Source organism: Alnus glutinosa, chromosome 10 (genome assembly GCF_958979055.1).
Source record: "Alnus glutinosa chromosome 10, dhAlnGlut1.1, whole genome shotgun sequence".
In the NCBI taxonomy this organism is placed as follows: Eukaryota; Viridiplantae; Streptophyta; class Magnoliopsida; order Fagales; family Betulaceae; genus Alnus; species Alnus glutinosa.
Window position 1 is genome coordinate 24402852 of NC_084895.1, and position 22473 is coordinate 24425324.

A 22473-nucleotide genomic window follows, 5' to 3' on the forward strand; every position below is an offset into this window, starting at 1 on the left:
TTGAAATTGTTTCCAATTAGACTTTTAGGCTTGTCCAAGCAAATACTTTTCAAATATTTACACTTTAACCCCAAACTCGCTCTCTGTGTAATATATTATCCAACTCTATAGTCAAAGACGAAGGTTAATTAACAAAATTGACTTCTAATATAACTTGTGGGAAAGAAAGAGAGACAAAATTGTGGGAAGTTATTGAAAATAAGTCAAAATAGAAGGATAAAAAAGAAAAAACAAAATTCACGAAAAGAAATAAAAGACAAAATGCAGTTAGCCATGCACCTCAGTAACATCAATCATCAAAGCAACCGACGATGTACGTTACGTCAAGAAACCAAACCGGCCTCTCTGATGTTGGATTCTTAACCACATTATCTTCCAACCTTAGAATCTGCTGTCATGTTCATAAACTTGCTGTCTCTCCCTCAGACTTGCAAAATTTTCTTTGCTTCCAAACATGTTTTCTCCTTACGGTGATTCTTCTTGGGTTTTGAGACTCTTCATCGTATTAGTCGTTTTCTTTCTCAGTTCTTCTCATTCTTTGTCATGGTCGTTGCACCCTTCACATATCAACTCCATGGCCATGCACAAAAGCAAAACTGCAATCTCAGATTTCCGGCTGTTAAATAGAAGAACGTTGATGGAGTGCCCGGACACAAGCCCTTTTCTCCAAGTTAATGTCACTTCGAATTCCAAACTTTCAGATGAAGAATATCTCACGGTTACCGTTAGTGGAGTTTTGTTTCCTTCGGACCGTGATTGGGTCGCCATGATTTCACCTTCTCATTCTAAGTAAGATCATATTCATCAATTTTGTTTTGGAAAAACTTTATTTGTAACTCTTGATCTTTCATCATTTTTTCAAAAAAGTATCTAAATTTTAAAAAGTCTCAATTTTTCAATTTTTTTCAATTTCAACACTCCGTTAGAATTTTCCGTTAAATCTTATCAAAATTTCAAAAATACCCATGTGTTTATTTAAAAAAAAAATTATAAAAATTTTCAAAGATTCAGCGACGGGTATTTTTGCAAATTCCATTAAATTCTGACCAATACTTAAATCCTAACAATATTTTGCTTGGAAAAAAAAAAGAGGGGTATTTTGGAAATTTTGACAGGATTTAACGGAAAATTCTAACGGAAAGTTGAAATTGAAAGATTGATACCCTAAATTGATACTTTTTAAAGTTTCGGTACATTTTTGCAAAAGTTATGAAAGATCAGGAGTTGTAAGTGAATTTCTCCCCTTTTTTTTTTTTTTTTTTTGGGAAAAGCTCAAAAGCGTCTCTTACTACATTTGATCTTTTATCACTTTTGCAAACATACTCATAAACTTTAAAAATTGTCAATTTGGTGTATTCACCTTTCAATTTTTTTCAATTTCACCCATCCATTATAATTTTTCATTAAATCTTAATGGAAGGGTGTCAAAAATCCTAAAATACCTTTAATTTAAATCTTAACGAACATGTGAAATTAAAAAATAAAAAATAAAAAATTGAATGATTGATACACTAAAGTAAGACTTTTTAAAGTTTAAGGAAATAATTACAAAAGTGACGAAACATCACGAATGGTGATGAAAGTTTTTTCTCTCTCTCTCTCTTTTTACAAAAAAAAAAAAAAAAAAAAAAAAAAAAAAAAAAACTTTCATTTAGAGTTTGTCGAGCGTTGGTCATTTTTTCTTATTTTTATTCTTCAATTCGTTCGTTCTCTTTGATGACATATATGCAGTGTTGAAAGTTGTCCATTCAATGAGGTTCTTTATGCACAAACTGGCGATCTTAGCACACTACCTCTACTCTGCCATTATCCTGTCAAGGTAATCAACATAGTGATCGATGATCATTCTGAACATCAAGCAAATTTTACTATCTTCATTTGTTTGTTTAAGGGTTAATCTTTGCCTACCTCGTATATACTAAAATGAGTGTCACGTAGTTTGTAAATATGATAAGTATTACATGAATATATTGAAACTTAACACGACAGTTTATAAGAATTTTGTAATAAAAACTGTAGTAACTTTAGCGGTACTGATGTGTCTTAAATTGTACTCGCAAGTGCACGAATCGTTATGCAATATAGCGTATTGCAAGTGCGAGGTCGATCCCACAGAGAAATGGTCAAATATTGGTATCTTGCTTAATTAACCTTGTTTTAACCTAGTTCCAAAAGTTTGATGCTTGATTCAAGAAAAGACTAAGGAAAAGAAATGTAAAGAAATATGCAAATTAAAAGAAACTAAGGTTAAAGAATCCACCAAACCAAATCCTACAACTCACACTCTTGGTTTCCACTTGAACATCCAAAGAACATTAAGCTTAGGGTGTTATTCAAGTCTCTTAACCACATCCCAAAGAACCATTAAATGAATCCAACACTTTGACAAATCACAAAGAGTACCAATTGAAATCCAAACATCCAATGTATCATTCAATCACAATGGATATCTTCATTCAAACCGATAAAACAATGTATTAGCTTGGTTGAAACACATAAAATGTTCTCTATCCACCAAAAATCACATTCATTCCAAAAGATAAAGCTTTAAATGAATGGAACTTGAACAACTAACAAGATATATCATTAAATGAGCAAGTGGTACACCAAGATTGTGAGTGTTATCAATGGAAAGGTTTCATCCTCAACCCTAGTTGAGGTTACTACCCCTCCATGACTAAGAACACCACAAGAACATGATGAACATCCATGGAAGTAAAAGAAGAAGTTTTACAAGAAGAAAATATATGAAAATAAACTACTGATTTAAACTACAAGAAGCACGAAATTAAACCTAATTACAGAATTTCTACTCTATTCTCTACCACAATATATAACAATCTCTCACAATCTACTCTCCTCTACACTACTCTTGTACAAAGGGAATGGCTAGGGTTTTTATAGAAGAAAGCCATGGTAAGAAATGACTCTTCCACCCTCCTCTAGTGCTCCACTACAGCTGGAGACAACCACAAAACAAGGAATCCGTGTTTTCTGTAGTGGAATTTAAGGAATGCTTTTTGACTTTCTGTTCTGGCGCACTCAGCTTTTTCTGGGAAAATTCGATCGATCGATTTTATTTCGATCGATCGATTTTATTTCGATCGATCGACTTTTAAGTTCGACCGATCGACTTGTCAGGGTCTCCAAATTGGCTGAAACTTGTTGCGTTGGAAAGCTGACATCTTGAAATTCAATTTAGACCTAAGAAACTCCCAAAATGGATATCGTTTGGTCCTGTTATGATCAGTCTAAATGTAGTGGTCTGCTGCATCCGAATTTCCCGCTATTTCTTTATGAAGTTTGTCATTCCTCTCTTATTGTCCTACAAAAACAGAAAACACCAAAAACTACCCAAAACATTAGAAGATAACAAGGCTAAAGGTCTAACTAGCGCAAATCAAGGGGTCCAAATATACAATATTTGGCACTCATCAAATACCCCCAAACTTACATTTTGCTAGTCCCTTAGCAAAACAAAATGAAAAACAAAATCAAAGCATTAAAGTCCTCTTTCGTGGGAGAAACGATTGCATTTAGCATATGCAACAAGCCTTTTAAACCCCTAGGACTCCCTAGTGGACGAGTGAAGTCTCGTGAGGATTGGCCAGAAATGACACCCACAAACATTGAACTGCCATATTATCAATTGAGCGAAAATCATCATTTAAAACACGTGGTTCACACATCATGAGCATGTTTAACAAAATGAATGTCACATTGTCATATTATCAAAAATCGATCAACTCATGGATGGAAAAATTGAGACAACACATGTTCAAAAGTGTAAAGTGTGAATAGCATAGAGTCATGGGGTTTCGATTTTCCTTAAAGCACATATATCCAAAAATTCGCAGGACTCCCGTCAAATAACCAAGGCTTATTTTACATTCATTACTATTTACTGTTATTATTGTGTTGGCTGTGCAATGTTTGACTCCTTTAAGCTTTCTAATTGACCCATGTAACGAGTGTTGGGCCAGTGGCTCCCAAACCAGATGGTCTTAGGGCACTAGATGTAAAACATCCCTAAGGGCTTAATTACTCAAGTCAAAAAGGCTACGAAGTCAGACTAGCCAAACAATCATCCAAGCTGAAATTCTCCTCTTTTTACGCGAACACCCAATGCTTAATGAGGCAAGGGGCCCGGTTACTCAATGAGAAGTCAAATTGGTGATTTTTTTTTTTTTTTTTTTTTAGATTTGCCAAGGTTTCATCAACAAGTTATCCTGCAAATCTCAAGACATATAAATCTCAATTCAAACCTCATACCCCACAGAAACAATGCTAATGTGCTTGTGCTAAATAAATTAAACACGTCAAGTCTCTTTTAATCCAAAGATGAGTCAAAGGATCTCAGATTTTAATGATATGCAAAATTCAACATGTTAATCAAACCAATGAGGTGCAAACCATAGTAAGATGTAACCATGCTCAACTAACAATAATTTTTTTTTTTTTTTTTTTTTTTTAAATAAAGCAAGAATGAAAATATGAATATTAACAAGGCAACAAAGCAAGAAGTAAATGAAAATAGACAGAAATGTCTATCCCACCCCCCAAACTAGAATAACACATTGTCCCCAATGTGCTAGAGATACAATACCGAAGGGTGATGCAAGTTAGGCATGCTTGTAAGAGAAGCGCTCCCCCAAACTTGAACGGTAGACACTGTCCTGAAAAACACAACTAAAGAAAGAAAATCAAATGATAGGGGCAAAAAAATGATGAGGGTTGCCTCCCACAAGCGCTAAATTTTAAGTCTTCAGCCAGACTTTCCATTCTGACGACAGTCACTCCGAGTAACTTGGGTCTTCTAAAAGAGTCGTCTCCACCTCCGAGCTTTGTAACTCCAAAAATGGCTTCAGCCGTTGCCCGTTCACCTTGAACGTGCTGCCATTTTTTGGATCCTCAATCTCAATGGCCCCATGCGAAAACACTGATCGAACTATGAAAGGGCCTGTCCATCGAGATCGGAGCTTTCCTGGAAACAGATGCAGATGTGAATTGTTAAGAAGGACTTTCTGACCAGGCTCAAAAGATCGTCTCAATATGTTCTGGTCGTGAGCCTTCTTCATTCGTGCTTTGTACATCCTAGCACAGTCATAGGCATCGTTCCTCAATTCTTCCAATTCATTGAGTTGGAGTTTCCTCTGTGAGCCGGCCTTTGTGAGATCAAAATTCAGCTGCTTAATGGCCCAGTAGGCTCTGTGCTCCAACTCCACAGGCAGATGACATGCTTTCCCGTATACGATACGGTAAGGTGACATGCCAATCGGTGTCTTGAATGCTGTCCTGTATGCCCATAATGCATCATTCAACCGGAGAGACCAATCTTTCCTTGATGGGTTCACCGTCTTTTCTAAAATCCTCTTGATTTCTCTGTTTGAAACCTCCACTTGTCCACTCGTCTGAGGGTGATAAGGAGTGGCAACCTTGTGCGTGATGCAATATTTCTTCATCAGCTGCTCAAAGACCCGATTGCAGAAATGCTTTCCACCATCACTAATAATTGCTCGAGGAGTACCAAAGCGAGCAAATATAGTGTCTTTTAAAAACTGGATCACAACTCGGTGGTCGTTGGTCTTGCAAGCAACTGCCTCTACCCATTTGGACACGTAGTCCACTGCAACCAAAATGTACAGATAGCCAAAGGAGTTTGGGAAAGGTCCCATGAAATCAATGCCCCATACATCGAAAATTTCAACAATAAGAATCGGGTTGAGGGGCATCATATTTCGACGTGAAATACTCCCTAGCTTCTGACAGCGCTCACATGCAACACAATAAGCGTGAGCGTCTTGAAAAATGGTAGGCCAGTAAAATCCACATTGCAAAATCTTTGCAGCGGTCTTCTTCGAACTGAAGTGGCCTCCACAAGCATGATCATGACAAAAGGAGATGACGCTGGATTGGTCGGGCTCGGGAATGCATCTCCTAATGATCTGATCGGGACAATACTTGAACAAGTAAGGATCGTCCCAAAAAAAATTCTTCACCATGGACATAAATTTGGACTTGTCTTGTCGTCCCCAATGCAAAGGCATTTGACCGGTGACAAGATAGTTCACTATGTCAGCAAACCATGGTGAGTGATTCTGAGCAATATGCATTAATTGCTCATCGGGGAAAGTCTCAGAAATGGGGTTGGCTTCGTCTGTGAAGTCCACAGTAATCCTTGAGAGATGATCCGCCACCACATTCTCGGAACCCTTCTTATCCCGAATTTCAATGTCGAACTCTTGTAAGAGCAAAATCCACCGGATGAGGCGAGATTTAGCATCCTTTTTGGAAAAGAGATACTTCAATGCCGCGTGATCCGAGTAGATGATGACTTTCGATCCTAATAGGTAAGATCGAAACTTATCCAAAGCAAACACGACTGCCAGCAGCTCCTTCTCAGTGGCCGAATAGTTCAGCTGGGCGTCGTTCAGAGTCCGACTTGCATAGTAAATGACGTGGGGAAGTTTGTCAATGCGCTGCCCCAACACAGCTCCAACGGCATAATCTGATGCGTCACACATGACCTCGAAAGGTGTACCCCAACTTGGGGGCCGGATGATGGGTGTGGACGTCAGAATCGCCTTCAAGGCCCCAAATGCCTTCTTACGGTCTTCATAAAAAATGAAAGGGGCCTCCTTAACCAACAATTTGCACAAGGGCCGGGCGATTTTACTGAAATCTTGAATGAATCGCCGATAGAATCCTGCATGGCCCAGAAAAGAGCGAACCTCTTTTACCGTCCGTGGGGGAGGAAGGTTGGATATCAGATCTACCTTCGCCTTGTCAACTTCAATCCCCCGACGAGAGATGACGTGCCCGAGCACGATTCCTTGTTGTACCATAAAATGGCACTTCTCCCAGTTGAGCACCAGGTTCTTCTCTTTACACCTCTTTAAAACCAATGTGAGGTGGTGCAAACACTCCTCAAAAGAAGACCCAAACACCGAGAAGTCGTCCATAAATACCTCCAGAAAACGTTCCACCATATCAGAAAAGATGCTAATCATGCACCGCTGAAACGTAGCGGGTGCATTGCATAAGCCAAAGGGCATGCGTCGGTAGGCGAACGTTCCGAATGGGCAAGTGAAGGTTGTCTTCTCTTGGTCTTCAGGGTCCACAGGGACCTGGTTATATCCAGAATAACCGTCCAAAAAGCAGTAATATTCGTGCCCAGCCAACCGCTCCACCATTTGATCAATGAATGGAAGAGGAAAGTGATCTTTCCTGGTGGCGGTGTTCAGCTTGCGGTAGTCAATGCAGACTCTCCATCCAGACTGTACTCGAGTTGGAACCAACTCGCCTTCCTTGTTCTGCACAACTGTAACTCCAGCTCGCTTGGGCACGACATGAATGGGGCTCACCCATTTGCTGTCAGAGATAGGGTAGATGATGCCAGCATCCAACAACTTGATGACTTCTCCTCTGACGACTTCTTGCATGGTCGGGTTGAGCCTTCTCTGTGGCTCCCTCGATGGCTTGGTGTCTTCTTCCAAGTGTATCCTGTGCATCACCACCGAGGGGCTAATTCCCTTAATGTCTTCAATGGTCCAGCCTATAGCTTCCTTATGCTCCCTCAAGACTTCTAACAACCTCTCCTCCTGAGCGGTGTGAAGATTCGAAGCTATGATTACAGGCAGAGTCTCTGCTGGACCGAGGAACTTATACTTGAGATTGTCTGGTAAGGGCTTAAGTTCCTTCTTTGGAGGCTCAGGTACTGCTGCCTCCTCTTCCTTTTTGCTCTCCAGAGGAGCAAACTCCAAAACAGCATTTGCTTGCTCGAGCAGGGCATCCAAATCCAAATCCTCTCCAAATTGAGCAAGGCATGCTTCCAGGGGGTCTTGAATGCTTGATTCTTCAATGCTTTCCTCCAGGATTTCCTCTATCAAGCAGACATTGTTGATCTCATCGTACTCCCTCGGCTTTTTGTCGATGGTGAAAATGTTCAGCTCCACCGTCATGTTGCCGAAAGAGATCTTCATCACCCCCGTCCTACAGTTGATCAGGGCGTTAGCCGTAGCTAAGAATGGTCGCCCTAGGATTACCGGTATCTGATTTCCAACGTTCAGAACCGGCTCTGTGTCAAGCACTATGAAGTCCACGGGGAAGTAAAACTTATCCACCTTAATCAAGACATCCTCCACTATTCCCCGTGGTGTCTTTACTGACCGATCAGCCAATTGTAATGTCATCGAGGTGGGCTTCAGTTCTCCTAATCCTAATTTCAGGTAAACTGAATAGGGTAGGAGATTGACACTGGCTCCTAGGTCAAGCAGGGCCTTCTCAATTTTGCTGACTCCTATCGTGCAAGAGATGGTAGGACATCCAGGGTCCTTGTACTTGATGGGCAGCTTGCATTGGAGGATGGAGCTGACTTGCTCGGTCAAACAAACTTTCTTTGGGACATTGTTTCTCCGCTTGATGGTGATCAAGTCCTTCAAGAACTTGGCGTAAGACGGCACTTGCTGGATGGCATCCAAGAATGGAATGTTGATTTGTACTTGTTTGAATACCTCCCGAATGTCCTCGAATGTTCCTCCTTTCTTGGGCGCGAGAAGTCTATCAGGATAAGGCGCCCTAGGTATAAATGGCCTAGGAGGAGGAGTTTCTACGGTCGTAGTAGATGGCTCGGCATCTCTTTTCTCGACGCTTCTGCTTCCCTATTCTCCTAGTGCAGCAGGGTTCTCTTCTGGTTGAACTACTTGGTTGTCCACTTGTTTCCCTGACCTTAGTGTGACAACGGCTTGCACATGTTCCTGCCTATGCCCTGTATTTGATGATCCTCCCTCGTGGAACTGCATCCTTGGATTTGGTTCGGGCTGGCTGGGAAGCTTCCCCTTCTCTCTCTCACCCAACTGATTTGCCATTTGCCCAAGTTGAACTTCCATTTTAGCAATTGCTTGAGAGTTTACCATGGTGGCATTTTTCACTTCATTGATAGATTGGGTGTTCACTAATGTGGCATTCTTCACTTCACTGATGGTTTGGTTAGAAAACTGGATGAATGCATTTAGAGAGTCCTCTAAAGAAGATTTTGAAGAAGAGGCAGGGGCTTGAGTCGGGGCTTGGTATGATGGTGCTGGCTGGGATGGACGGCTTTGATGGTGAACCGGCTGATTAAATCCAGGGGGGGTATTGAGTGTGAGATTGGTGAGGAGCTCCCCCTTGAGACATAGGCTGGTTCTGCTTCCAAGAAAAGTTAGGGTGGTTCCGCCACCCTGGATTGTAAGTTTCAGAGAATGGTCCATTGGATTGCTTCCTAAAGTCATTGAAAGCATTGACGTGTTCCAGTGATGATTCAACAAACGTTGGCAAAGAAGGACAAGTCTGTGCCAAGTGAATGGGACTAGCACAGATGGAACAACAATCCACGTGGAATGGGTTTGATGAGGGGATGGATTTTCCTATGACGAGGGCATCGACCTTCTTAGTGAGGGCATCTAACTTCATCTTAAGCTCCACATCTTCCTTCACCTCATAGATACCTCCCTTCTTTTGGATGCGAGCTGATCTATCCCGATAGCTTGAGAACTCCCACTGTTGGGAGTTATCGGACAACTGATCCAAGGTCCGATATGCCTCTTCTCCCGTCAAACTCAGAAATGCGCCTCCATTCATTGACTCAATCATGCTGCGGCTGGATTGAGTCAATCCTTGGTAAAAGAACTGCACGAGTCTCCATTTCTCGTATCCATGAGGAGGACACTTGATCAACATTTCTTTAAATCTTTCCCAACTCTCCAAAAATTTTTCATCCTCCTCTTGAGTAAAAGAGCTTATTTCCTTTCTACATTCATTCACCTTGGACATTGGGAAAAATTTGTTGTAAAACTTGTTTAGCAAGTTATCCCAAGATGTGATAGAACCAGGCATATTTGAATCTAGCCATGCCTTGGCTCTATCGTGAAGAGAGAATGGAAAAAGTCTAAGATGTACAGATTCCTCAGAAAAGTTCTGAAATTTGAAAGTAGCACAGATATCTTTGAACTTTTTTACATGGCTGTAAGGATTTTCGAGATCTAAGCCATGGAATGAGGGCAAGAGTTGGATGACATGCGGTTTTAGATCGAAGTGGGTGGCATTGGTGGGTGGCAAAACTATACATGACGCAGAGTTCGTTGCAACGGGTGCAAATAAATCCCTGAGTGATCTAGTGTAGTCCACATTTTCCGCTCTTGGTTGCTCCAAATTTTCCCCCCTTGGTTGCTCATTAGGATCCCTGTTATCTCCCATCTCAACACAATTTCTCAGATTTCTCCTAAGAGTTCTTTCAATTTCGGGATCTAAAGGTGTCAAGCCTAAGTTCAATGATCTTCTACCAAGCATACACCAAGCATACACAAATGTTTACCCCAAAGACAAGCAAACAAAAATAAATAAAGAAAACAATTTGCTAGTGGGGAACAAAGTTCTCCAAAGTACAATCTAGGTTAATTCCCAGGTAGGTGAGGGGGGTCACAATGGACACACTTAAATCCCAAGACCAATCCTTGCCAGAATTCACCTTGACATTGCCCTTAGATAGCTAAGTAGACCCTAACTAGCAAAAACAAAATTTTTTTTTTTTTTTTAAAACAAAATAAAACAAATTGAGGATAATATGAAACACAAAATACACAAAATTTGTACTAAATTATAATGAATCAAAAGAAAAACAAACAGCAAAATACCTTTAAACAGAAACAAATTATGAACAAAATGGACTAAAAAAAAAAAAAATACTGGAATAGAAATACTTACCTTGTTCCGAGTTGCTGTTGTGCAGGAAATTCGCTCGATCGAAGTGTATTTCGATCGATCGAATATATGTTCGATCGATCTACTTTAAGACAGATGAAAACTCGCTCGATCGAGTTTCGATCGATCGAATTTATTATCGATCGATCGATTCTCCAGGTTATCCAGAAAGTTGCAGAAGCTGCAGAACAGGTCCGGGAAAAACAAACGAAAGACTTAGAATGTAACACAGAAACTAAATAACAGTAAAAATGAAACAAAAATCTATCTAACTAGTAGAAAAACAAAATCAATCAAACAAAAACCAATTTTTGAACCGATTTCCCCGGCAACGGCGCCAAAAACTTGATGTGTCTTAAATTGTACTCGCAAGTGCACGAATCGTTATGCAATATAGCGTATTGCAAGTGCGAGGTCGATCCCACAGAGAAATGGTCAAATATTGGTATCTTGCTTAATTAACCTTGTTTTAACCTAGTTCCAAAAGTTTGATGCTTGATTCAAGAAAAGACTAAGGAAAAGAAATGTAAAGAAATATGCAAATTAAAAGAAACTAAGGTTAAAGAATCCACCAAACCAAATCCTACAACTCACACTCTTGGTTTCCACTTGAACATCCAAAGAACATTAAGCTTAGGGTGTTATTCAAGTCTCTTAACCACATCCCAAAGAACCATTAAATGAATCCAACACTTTGACAAATCACAAAGAGTACCAATTGAAATCCAAACATCCAATGTATCATTCAATCACAATGGATATCTTCATTCAAACCGATAAAACAATGTATTAGCTTGGTTGAAACACATAAAATGTCCTCTATCCACCAAAAATCACATTCATTCCAAAAGATAAAGCTTTAAATGAATGGAACTTGAACAACTAACAAGATATATCATTAAATGAGCAAGTGGTACACCAAGATTGTGAGTGTTATCAATGGAAAGGTTTCATCCTCAACCCTAGTTGAGGTTACTACCCCTCCATGACTAAGAACACCACAAGAACATGATGAACATCCATGGAAGTAAAAGAAGAAGTTTTACAAGAAGAAAATATATGAAAATAAACTACTGATTTAAACTACAAGAAGCACGAAATTAAACCTAATTACAGAATTTCTACTCTATTCTCTACCACAATATATAACAATCTCTCACAATCTACTCTCCTCTACACTACTCTTGTACAAAGGGAATGGCTAGGGTTTTTATAGAAGAAAGCCATGGTAAGAAATGACTCTTCCACCCTCCTCTAGTGCTCCACTACAGCTGGAGACAACCACAAAACAAGGAATCCGTGTTTTCTGTAGTGGAATTTAAGGAATGCTTTTTGACTTTCTGTTCTGGCGCACTCAGCTTTTTCTGGGAAAATTCGATCGATCGATCGACATTTCGATCGATCGACTTTTAAGTTCGATCGATCGACTTGTCAGGGTCTCCAAATTGGCTGAAACTTGTTGCGTTGGAAAGCTGACATCTTGAAATTCAATTTAGACCTAAGAAACTCCCAAAACGGATATCGTTTGGTCCTGTTATGATCAGTCTAAATGTAGTGGTCTGCTGCATCCGAATTTCCCGCTATTTCTTTATGAAGTTTGTCATTCCTCTCTTATTGTCCTACAAAAACAGAAAACACCAAAAACTACCCAAAACATTAGAAGATAACAAGGCTAAAGGTCTAACTAGCGCAAATCAAGGGGTCCAAATATACAATATTTGGCACTCATCAGGTACTGATACTATGTATATTGATATAATAATTGTTTGTGGGCGTAGTAGAGGCAAAGCATATTCGAGTGGAAACCACATTTATTATAACGTAGATAATAAAGTCATTTAATTTCAAGAAGCCATAATGTTCACGTTCTCCAAGGGGTAGCTTAATTGGCTGGAGACCATGCCTCATAAAGTGGAGGTCATTAGTTCGAATTCTTCCACTCTCCTCTCATGTAGACATGTCAAAAAAAAAAAAAAAAAAAAGACAAAAGGGTGGCAATGGCTATTATCAATGTGGTAACTTAGACATGTATGTAGCAGCTCATACAGCATGCCCTAATTCTCATAAAGGCATCGTTTCGTCCCTTCCAAGGTTTAATTTACTCCCTTTCGAGGTTTAATTTACTCCTGTTGTTCACTGGCGAATTTTTCAAAATTTGGTTTCAACATGATGTATCACAATTTCATGAAATTTATCATTTTGAAAAATGTGCCACAATCTCACAGGATTGTGACACATCAGGTTGGAACTAAATTCTGAAAAAAAAAAAAAAAAAAAAAAAAAAAGAGAAAGAAAGAAAGAAAGAAAAGAAAAGAAAAAAAGAGTGGAGATGTCAAGCATTTATCTTCCTAGAGGGATGGAGTTAGGGTGTAAGTGTGGAAGGTTTCAAACCAGTAAGTTGCTGTCTAGTGTAACAGTACCATTAGTAGTAGATGGGTTGGATGCGCTTGGCCCATTTCAATTGTTAGAGTTTAGCTTAAGGGCTATGTGTATATAAGGCCCAGAAGTTTAATTGTAGGGATTATTTGAGAAGTGATTTGTGAATTGGAGGCTGAGCACCTCGAATAGCTCTGGAGACCAGACATCTTGAATAGTCAATTTCTATCCAAATTCAATACAGATTTCGTTCATCAATTTACTGTTCTTCCATCTTAATTATTTCATCAAATCATCATTCATTTCTATTTTCATCTCAATTTTCATTATAATTCCATAAATCAAACCCTTGAAATTCATATATAGATTTCAAATATATTATAAGTGGTATCAGAGTCAGGTTACATCTGGATTGTTAACAATTCGAACAGTATATATAATGGAGTCTTTATGGATCGACCTATCACTTACCTATCCAAGCAAGTGGGCGGATTACCTGAAAGTTGTTTGTATAGGGAGGCCCAAACTCCTATATTTATTGGTAGCAATCGGACAACAAAATTGCTGCCAATATTTATCCTGAATGGGAAACCTCATACTCATATGCGAAGGCATTCGAGCTCAAACTGTTTAGACATGTGCCTGAGCAGGTGGAGTCCAAGTATTCTCTAACGCGACGCTGTCCATTACTGTAACACCCCGCCTTTTACAAAAAGGCGTAAGTGAAAATTTCAATTTTCACATAACATTACGACATCATCAAAGTTATAAATTGGCAACAGAATATATATATTTTTTTTAATGATAACACATTAGAACTTCTAATAAAAATACTTCAAAATATATAGAAATAATGTAATTAAGTAATTACACATAAAATAATACTTGTGCCACATATAGCACAAATAATTTACAATTAAAATACTCATTGTATCATTATTACATATCAATAAATATAAATATCGTTTTCGGAATATTATAATAATGGACTAAACAAAGTAGTCCACTAAAAATGGGAGGCATCCTAGTCTTAGATACTGTCATTAAGATCACCTAAGGGTCTGGACAATCTTGATACTCATCTTCCTCATAACCTGTATTAATATATAATACAAAGAGAAACAATAATACAAAAATACCCAGTGAGTCCATTGCTTTCAATAATATGATGATTACTTATTTATTTAACAATATACGATGCAACAATATGATGTAATGACAATTTTATATGCACAGTCTTAATTATTTTCTTCTGCACTCCTCTCATACCATGGACATTAAATCCTTGTTCGTTTAAGCGGCTAATTATTGGAGCACAGACTCCCTTACCATGTTTTCTTAACTTTTCCACACTAGTAGTCAAAGTAGCATACTTAGTACATTGATCATCCTGACAACCAAGTACATTGACCATCTCGACAGTCAATTAAGTAAGCATAACTTGCTTAGAACATTGACCATCCCAACAGCCAACCTGTATTTATAATTGTTTTTCGCATAGGCGGTTTGCCTGTCCATTGGTCATCCCAACAACCAACTTGTTATTAACTTTGTATCAGAATTATTAACAGTATACAATATACTATTCCTATGCATATAATAAAGCAGAAATCACAACATTATAGAAAACAATTACGTATGATCCTCAGTGAGTAAGAATACTCACAGTTCTTTCCTGCTTCAGAAAGTATTCACAGAAATGATAACTGCATAATTATATACATGCAATAATAAATTAGTATAAAATACTAAGAACTTATTTTGACACTTTTATCACTTTCAACTTTTAAACCACTTAACCCAATTTATAATGTTGCTTAGATATTATAACGGCATATAAAATAGATTAATTATATTACCACATATTTTATACAGACATTATTCCAGCATTTATTAATTATTATCCACAGTACCCTTTAAGTAAAACTTATAACATCTTATCTACTTTTGTAACAAATTGACATAGTGACTCCATTAATATAATTAATGAGTTTTATATTTTAAAAGCACTAAAACGGTACAGTATAAATAATTCTTATTTTAATCTTATAAAATTTGAATGGAATAACGGCATTAGTGTTACTAATGCTTAAAAACACTTTTCGAATTTTGGGTGGCATAACAACGCTTTTATAAAACATTACTTTTTATTCTAACATCACAACGACGTGATTTATTATTTAAATACGCCACTTGGAATACCCGGTTAAAACACAACTAAAGACATTAGAATACTTTTAACTTGAAAATCACATTAATGAAAATTTAGAAAGTTACCCAAAAATATATTACAAAATATACCATTTTTAAAAAAATATACTTTTAAACATATATATCATTCAGTCCATAAATATATAATATATATATATATAGAGAATAACTTTACTAAGGACATGGTGTAAACTAGGTCCTTTACAGCCTCCAATAGTATTAGGCCACATAAGCTTGTTACACCAACATAGTTTAAGTCGAAAACACCGGATCATGAATCTTCTCTCGAGACAACCGACATTTGAAACTCATCAATCAAAAGAACACCGTCTCTCTGTGTAGGAAACTCCTGCGACTTCGACCAAGCCGCTGCATACTCATTTCTGACATTAAAAAAATTCCCTCATCAAATCCTGGTCTCTTTGATTTCTCCTTTCATAGTCCTTTACAGAAACGTAAAGCATACAGCTTTCCTTCAATCTCTTACTATCAATTCCCACCCTTTTCACTGCAGAATTTCAAGAATCGCTTGAATCCAAAAGACCTAGAAATCCCACTCTTCGAAAAAGGAACACACGAATCCTAACCCCAATTCTCGATGGCAGGCAAGGAGCCAGAGATAATTACAGACAAAAACCAGATGAGGAAGGAAATGGTCAAGAGCCATGAGAGCCCAAGGCAAGACCATAGGCTTGGTACCCACCATGGGTTATCTCCATGAGGGCCACATATCACTCATCAAAGAAGCCCACAAGCGCACCAACCTCATAGTGGAAGTCTATGTGAACCCAGGTCAGTTCTCTTCCACTGAGGACCTTTCCACATACCCATTTGACTTTCATGGTGATATCCAAAAGCTCATGGTTGTTCCCGGTGGTGTTATCTTCTCAAGGATGTTTCTTGCTCTGTTTTTCTCGATGGCGTTCGGCGGATGGTGTGGGTGGATCTGGTGTTTTTGAGAAGGAAGAGGAAAATGATTACTCCTTTTGTTGATGACAGACGATGAGTTGTTAATCCGGTGTTCTCGTGTGTATTCTATCTTGTATTTAAAACTGTCGTGTTAAATAATTATTGGATGCTGTAAATGTTAAGGTTTACAGCCCTTCCTTATCAAAGGGGCTCTCATATATATAAATGAGAGAGGTTTTCTTTCCTACTTCGCTTTTTTTTTTTTTTTTTACAGAAACAGGGGAGAAAACTGTTTCTCTGCAACAAGGACTGAGAGATATTGCAGAAAAGAGAGATGCAGAGAGGAAAAATAGAGAGAATGAGAGAATTGAGCGAAGAGAGGAGAGTTGCAGCAAATAGAAAAACAGAGAGAAGAAGAAATATGCGTGAATGGATGAAGGGACCTCTCTATTTATAGACTGCCTAAAGGGTTGAGATGAGATCACTTGCAACTGGAACTGATCAACGGCTGGGTGTTCGGTGAAGAAGGCAGCACGTTGTTGATGAGCTGTGGGAGTGAGCTGGGCATGACGTGCGTGAAAGGGGGTCTGCACTTAGCTTGGACGACTCATGAAATGCATGGGATCTGAATCTTTTCTGGAGTACTATTTTCCCCTCTCTTCTTTCTATAATTTTCTAGGATGATCCTATTTCTCCTTTTATTCCTCTTCGGTGATACAACAACGTAGATGAGAGACACAAAAAGGGAATTTTAAAAGCTCCAATTTCCAGCATAAACCATCAATTTAGGTATCCTGTACATAACTCTGCTAAATCCCCAACTTCTTGACCAAACATAAATCCCAATTATCCAAATTTCGAAATTTCCACGAATTCATCTTAACCCAATAAAATGGAATGATCCAACATGTACTGATAATATTCAGTAAGGCAATTCCAATCTTCAATTTTGGCTAATTAGGGCCAAATCATAAAAATCCCCAATTTTTGCCTCTTGAAACCCTAACCTCAAAATTTTCAATTCACCCTAATCCAACCAAAATAACTTCAATTGGCGTCATACAATGAAAAAGCTTATCAGAAAACATGCCTCTATGCAATCAATTTGAGACAAAAAAAAAAAAAACAAAAAAAAAAAAAAAAAAAAGGCCCTCCACTTTTTAAAGGCTCGGGCCGGGTTGGTCAGATTCCTGCCGGAATTCTATTTTCTGGTGACCTGATGGACGGTTGAAGGGTTGTTTCAGAGCAAAGGAGGCCCGCCAACCTATTTGTAGCCCTAACCCGACTTAACTTCAGCTGAATATGTGAGTTTCGGTTAAAAAGAAACCGAAACTCCCTTATTCTGATGACGGCGAAGGAGAGGACTACCGGTGGTGGTGAGGGGTTTTCTTTTTTCGTGTTGGCTGCCCCTGCTGCTGCTGTTAGCAGGGAAAACTTGTTGTGCTTATTCATAGAAAAACTAATGATTTAGATGATTCAGATGAACCCATCAGGAGATTATTTGATATTGCCAGTTCTATATTTCCTTATAAAGATTAATCTTAATAAATGTATAGTCTTTATATTGAATCCTGTTTGTATTAAAATTTGCAGGCAATGTACATGAAGAATGATCCAGGCTATCTCAGTTGCAAGAAGAAACAATGCAAGAAACATAGCAAGGGTAAATGTGTAGTGACCAGTTGCAGTGGTGCGTTAACATTTCATGTTATTAACATCAGAACCGACATCGAATTCGTGTTTTTTGGCGGGGGATTCGAGACCCCTTGCGTTTTCAGTAGGTCTGGCCCTATCAGTTTTGCCAATCCAGAGAAGCCATTGTATGGACATATCTCAAGTATAGATTCAACTGGAAGATCGGTGAGTGGCCACCTTTTGGCAATTAGCATTTGATATATGAACTGTGAAAATCCATACAGAACGAATAATTTTAGTGATTTTGTTTTTTTCATGGTGGATTAACTGGCTTAAGAGTGATGATCTTGCAAACTTGAGTTTGAGTCATAAGAACAACTTCTGTAACAAAACTGAGAAATTGTCAAATCCTAAGCCAGGCAAAGGTGCACCTGTTGCCGCTGATTTTATCGGCATCATGCAGCTGGTTTAATCTATTAGGAAACCATATGAAGCATAATTCTAATTTGATGATTTTTTATGCAGATGAGATTAACATGGGTTAGTGGCAATATGGAACCTCAACAAGTACAATATGGTGATGGAAAAACACTGACATCAGAAGTTACTAAATTTTCACAAGATAATATGTGTAGTGAGTTCTGCAACATACTTTTGCTTTTTCCTTTGGTCCCAAACATAAGGATTTAAAACCTCACATCCTATTCTCTACAACTGATATATTAAAATCTCACCAAGGTAATATAAAACACAAATTCAATCAGTAACATTATAATTGGTGCTGCTATATCTAGCAATCATTTCCAACTCAAAATAGTGTACGTTGTGCATAGCTAATTTTGAAAGTTAACCATCATTTTGATCAAGTTTGTATATGTACTACTTTTTGTTAGTGCCCTTCTCTTTGGACAACCTTTATTAAATTTGTTTTTTTTTTCTTTCTTGAACATCATGTGAAAAAGGGGGGCAATTACAACATATTGCAGCCAATACAACATATTTTAGTGAAGTCCAAACCTGAAATTACGTAGATATAGATAACCATATATATATATATATATACACACACACACCATTTTCCTTCCTCTTTCTCATACTTAGATTTTGCCCCTTTGTTCTGAAATTGACAGGTTCAACTTTACCAAGTCCAGCAAAGGACTTTGGGTGGCATGACCCAGGATACATTCATTCTGCAGTAATGACAGGACTTGAACCTTCAAGCACCTTCTCCTACAGATATGGAAGGTTTTAGCAACTTTCTTTACACCAACTACTGATAATTTCATAAAAGAAAATGCTATTCTTACTCCAAATTGATTCAATAACACTGCTCCATCACCTAGTTGTTGGTCACTTTCGTCATATATATTTGTGTGGTGTGCTGGTCTCTATGTAGTGACTCGGCTGGTTGGAGTGAACAAATCCAATTTCGAACTCCACCTGCAGGAGGATCAGATGAGCTCAAGTTCTTAGCATTCGGCGATATGGGAAAGGCTCCTCGTGATGCTTCTACCGAGCACTACATTCAAGTAGGATAGGATGAATTTGCTGCTACAAATATATAGTAAGACCCGAAATTTTGCTTTCACAATACCTATTGACCCTGTTTTTTATTTTGTGACACATAGCCAGGGTCTCTCTCAGTGATTGAAGCCATGGCCGATGAAGTAGATTCTAACAAGATAGACTCAATCTTCCACATTGGAGATATAAGCTATGCCACGGGCTTTTTAGTTGAATGGGATTTTTTCCTTCACCAAATAAGCCCTGTAGCATCACGAGTTTCTTACATGACTGCAATTGGAAACCATGAGAGGTAGCTTTCTCATCTGCATACTTGAATAAGCATTGTTACTTGTCATTCCTGATAAAAGTACATGCATGCATCATTAATCTCTTACTAAATATGATCTATCAATGGGATTTTGGTTTAACAAAGTTCTTTCATCTCTTTAAGAGGATGGGAAATTAATAGAAAAATATCATAAGCTTTACATTTTGTTAGACGACAGTCAAATTCATTTATTTCAACTCTCTTCCTTACTACGTTGGCCTCATCATTTCCTCATGTTTGAGTTATACACTTTGATTTTTCAACCAGAAGGGAAATCTTAGGATTCAGACTCTTAAGATTTCTTGTTCTATATCACGAGATATTACTCCAAAAGCTGAAGCAAAAGCTCAATTTCAAAACATGCAACCTGAATTTGTATCCAAATAATTCAATGGCTACAAACACATCCCAAAAGGGAGATGACTTCAACGTTATTGTGAGCAATTTTTAAATTTCTGTTATATATGGACCTTATTTCTTGGTCAAATTTCTTGAATACTGGTTTTGAATTATGTACTAACTCATCGTACAATTTTCATGGTGTTCTTGTTAGTCATCAACATTGGAATTTGAATTATATACATTCCCAAGCCTACTTCTTGGCTTAACTATCAACTATTCTTGACATGCACGTGGGGTTTGCTGCTATAAATGCACATTTCTTTCTTTTCCAGAGATTACATAGACTCGGGATCAGTATATATTACTCCTGATTCAGGAGGAGAATGCGGAATTCCATATGAAACTTACTTTCCCATGCCAACGCCAGCAAAGGATAAGCCATGGTATTCCATAGAACAAGCAAGCGTTCACTTCATAGTGATTTCTACTGAACATGATTGGTCACAAAATTCTAAGCAGGTTAGATTAATCAAACGCTTTTATATCCCTTATATTTATCTCCAAATCTAATTTGATATAACCTAGCTTCTTTCAAATATGTGCAAATCTTTTAGTATGAGTGGATGAAAAAGGACATGGCTTCCGTTGATCGATCAAAAACTCCTTGGTTGATTTTCATGGGGTACGTAAATATATATTTACATTGGTCTTCCGAATAATGTTGGTGCTCTTGGATGTGCTCTTTGACTGTGCATGTGTGTTTGTTGCCTGTGCAAATGATAGCGTGCTTGCATTCAATTGCCTCAGTTACCCTGTTTCTTCATAGCATTTGAACTTTCCTTTACATTAACAAAAAGCAGAAAAATTAACAGAAGAAAAGCCTATTCATATATGTGAAAGTTTACTCGACTTGACCCAATCAACAAGAGTTCCTCTTTGCCTTATCGCTGCATCATAGGCAAATACTTTCCACCACATTTCAAATTATTCAAATCCTGCAATTTTTATAACAAAATTCATGAAATGAACCCCTTATTAAGGTGAACTTAATTTCCCCTGCAAACTAAATTTACTAGCCCTGGCATGTTGTACTGTTCTTCCTCATATAATTAACGGTGCCTACATTACTAACTAAGTGGATACCGTGGATCCAAACAGTTTTGATGAAAGGCACTCCCTGCCTCACATAATAGTCTACTACAACGTGTTGGGCAGATAACACGTGAGAGAGTCTTCATATGAGTTTTAATATAGAGGCTAGAACACCCCCTTAATATAGCAAGCCTTGATGTTTTTACAATTATTTTCAGATATAGGTTAAATCCTCGTAAAATCCCTCTGTTCCTATGAGTTGAATCCAAGACATCTCCCTTTCAAAAAGAGGGAGGTGAACTCATGATGTTGGAATATAATTTATATTGTGCCTGTTACTTTCTTTACTTAATATGTGTATCTGCATTAAACTATCTGATCTTGTAACTATGCACTCAAATTTCATACATTAGCGTTAGAATAAATTGTAACATTTGTAAATTGCAGGCATAGACCAATGTATTCTTCCTCAGATAATGCCTTTAGCGTCGACGAAAGATTTGTTGAGGAAGTAGAACCGTTACTCTTGGAAAACAAAGTAAGTCCCTTTGGCCTAACAAGTTTTCACTTCTTATATATGAAATTTACTTTTCCCTTGCTTGGCTTGGTATGAAATTAGCTCTGTTTGGCTGCTATTTACCAGGTTGATCTGGTTCTCTTTGGCCATGTACATAATTATGAGAGATCTTGCTCGGTTTACCAAAACGAATGCAAGGCTTTGCCAAAAAAAGATAAAAATAGGATAGATACATATGATCACGACAATTATAATGCCCCAGTGCACGCAGTTATTGGCATGGCTGGATTTACCCTGGACGAGTTCCCAAATCTTGTGAGTAGATCTTGGATTAGCTCTCAGATTTACACATGTATGCATATGTCTGATAAGTGAAGTTGGTATTATCCATTGGCGCAGGTGGATAGCTGGAGTCTATCTAGGATTTCTCAGTTTGGATATTTGAGAGGGCATGCAACAAAGAAAGAATTAAACTTAGAGGTCGGTATGCATGCACTTCTAGCTAGAATCTACCCTTATGCATATAAGTTGTCTCACTCATTTCCTTCACTTTTGCAGTTTGTAAATTCAGATACAAAGAAAGTTGAAGATAGCTTCCGCATCATCAAAACTCAAGGTTCCTCATGAAAGATTGTGGTTACAGAGAGAAGAGATGGAGCACCTTCTCCCGCTGCAAAATATATCTTGGAACTTCTTTACAAAAAAAAAATAAAAATGTTGCTGTGTTTTGTGGAAATATTTCCCAACTCTTTGATTACTTGATGAGCTTCAATGAAATATAAATCCATACTCATTATTTCATTCAATTTTCGTAAGTGTC

At 38.0% G+C, this 22473-nt stretch overlaps 1 protein-coding gene across 2 annotated transcripts; it reads left to right on the forward strand.

The window, feature by feature from the left end:
• Window positions 1-439: 439 nt before the first annotated feature.
• Window positions 440-22459, forward strand: LOC133880551 (probable inactive purple acid phosphatase 27). 2 transcript variants are annotated; one of them, XM_062319504.1, is made up of 13 exons: window positions 440-789; window positions 1732-1819; window positions 17827-18093; window positions 18394-18502; window positions 18999-19113; window positions 19265-19397; window positions 19497-19684; window positions 20377-20563; window positions 20659-20726; window positions 21584-21674; window positions 21780-21968; window positions 22053-22133; window positions 22212-22459. In XM_062319504.1, the coding sequence occupies exons 1-13, from the start codon at window positions 455-457 to the stop codon at window positions 22278-22280; spliced, it is 1920 nt and encodes a 639-aa protein (XP_062175488.1). In that variant the 5' UTR covers window positions 440-454; the 3' UTR covers window positions 22281-22459. The 2 variants fall into 2 exon arrangements, with proteins under 2 accessions (XP_062175488.1, XP_062175489.1); XM_062319505.1 differs by lacking the exon at window positions 21780-21968.
• The last annotated feature ends 14 nt before the right edge of the window (window positions 22460-22473 follow it).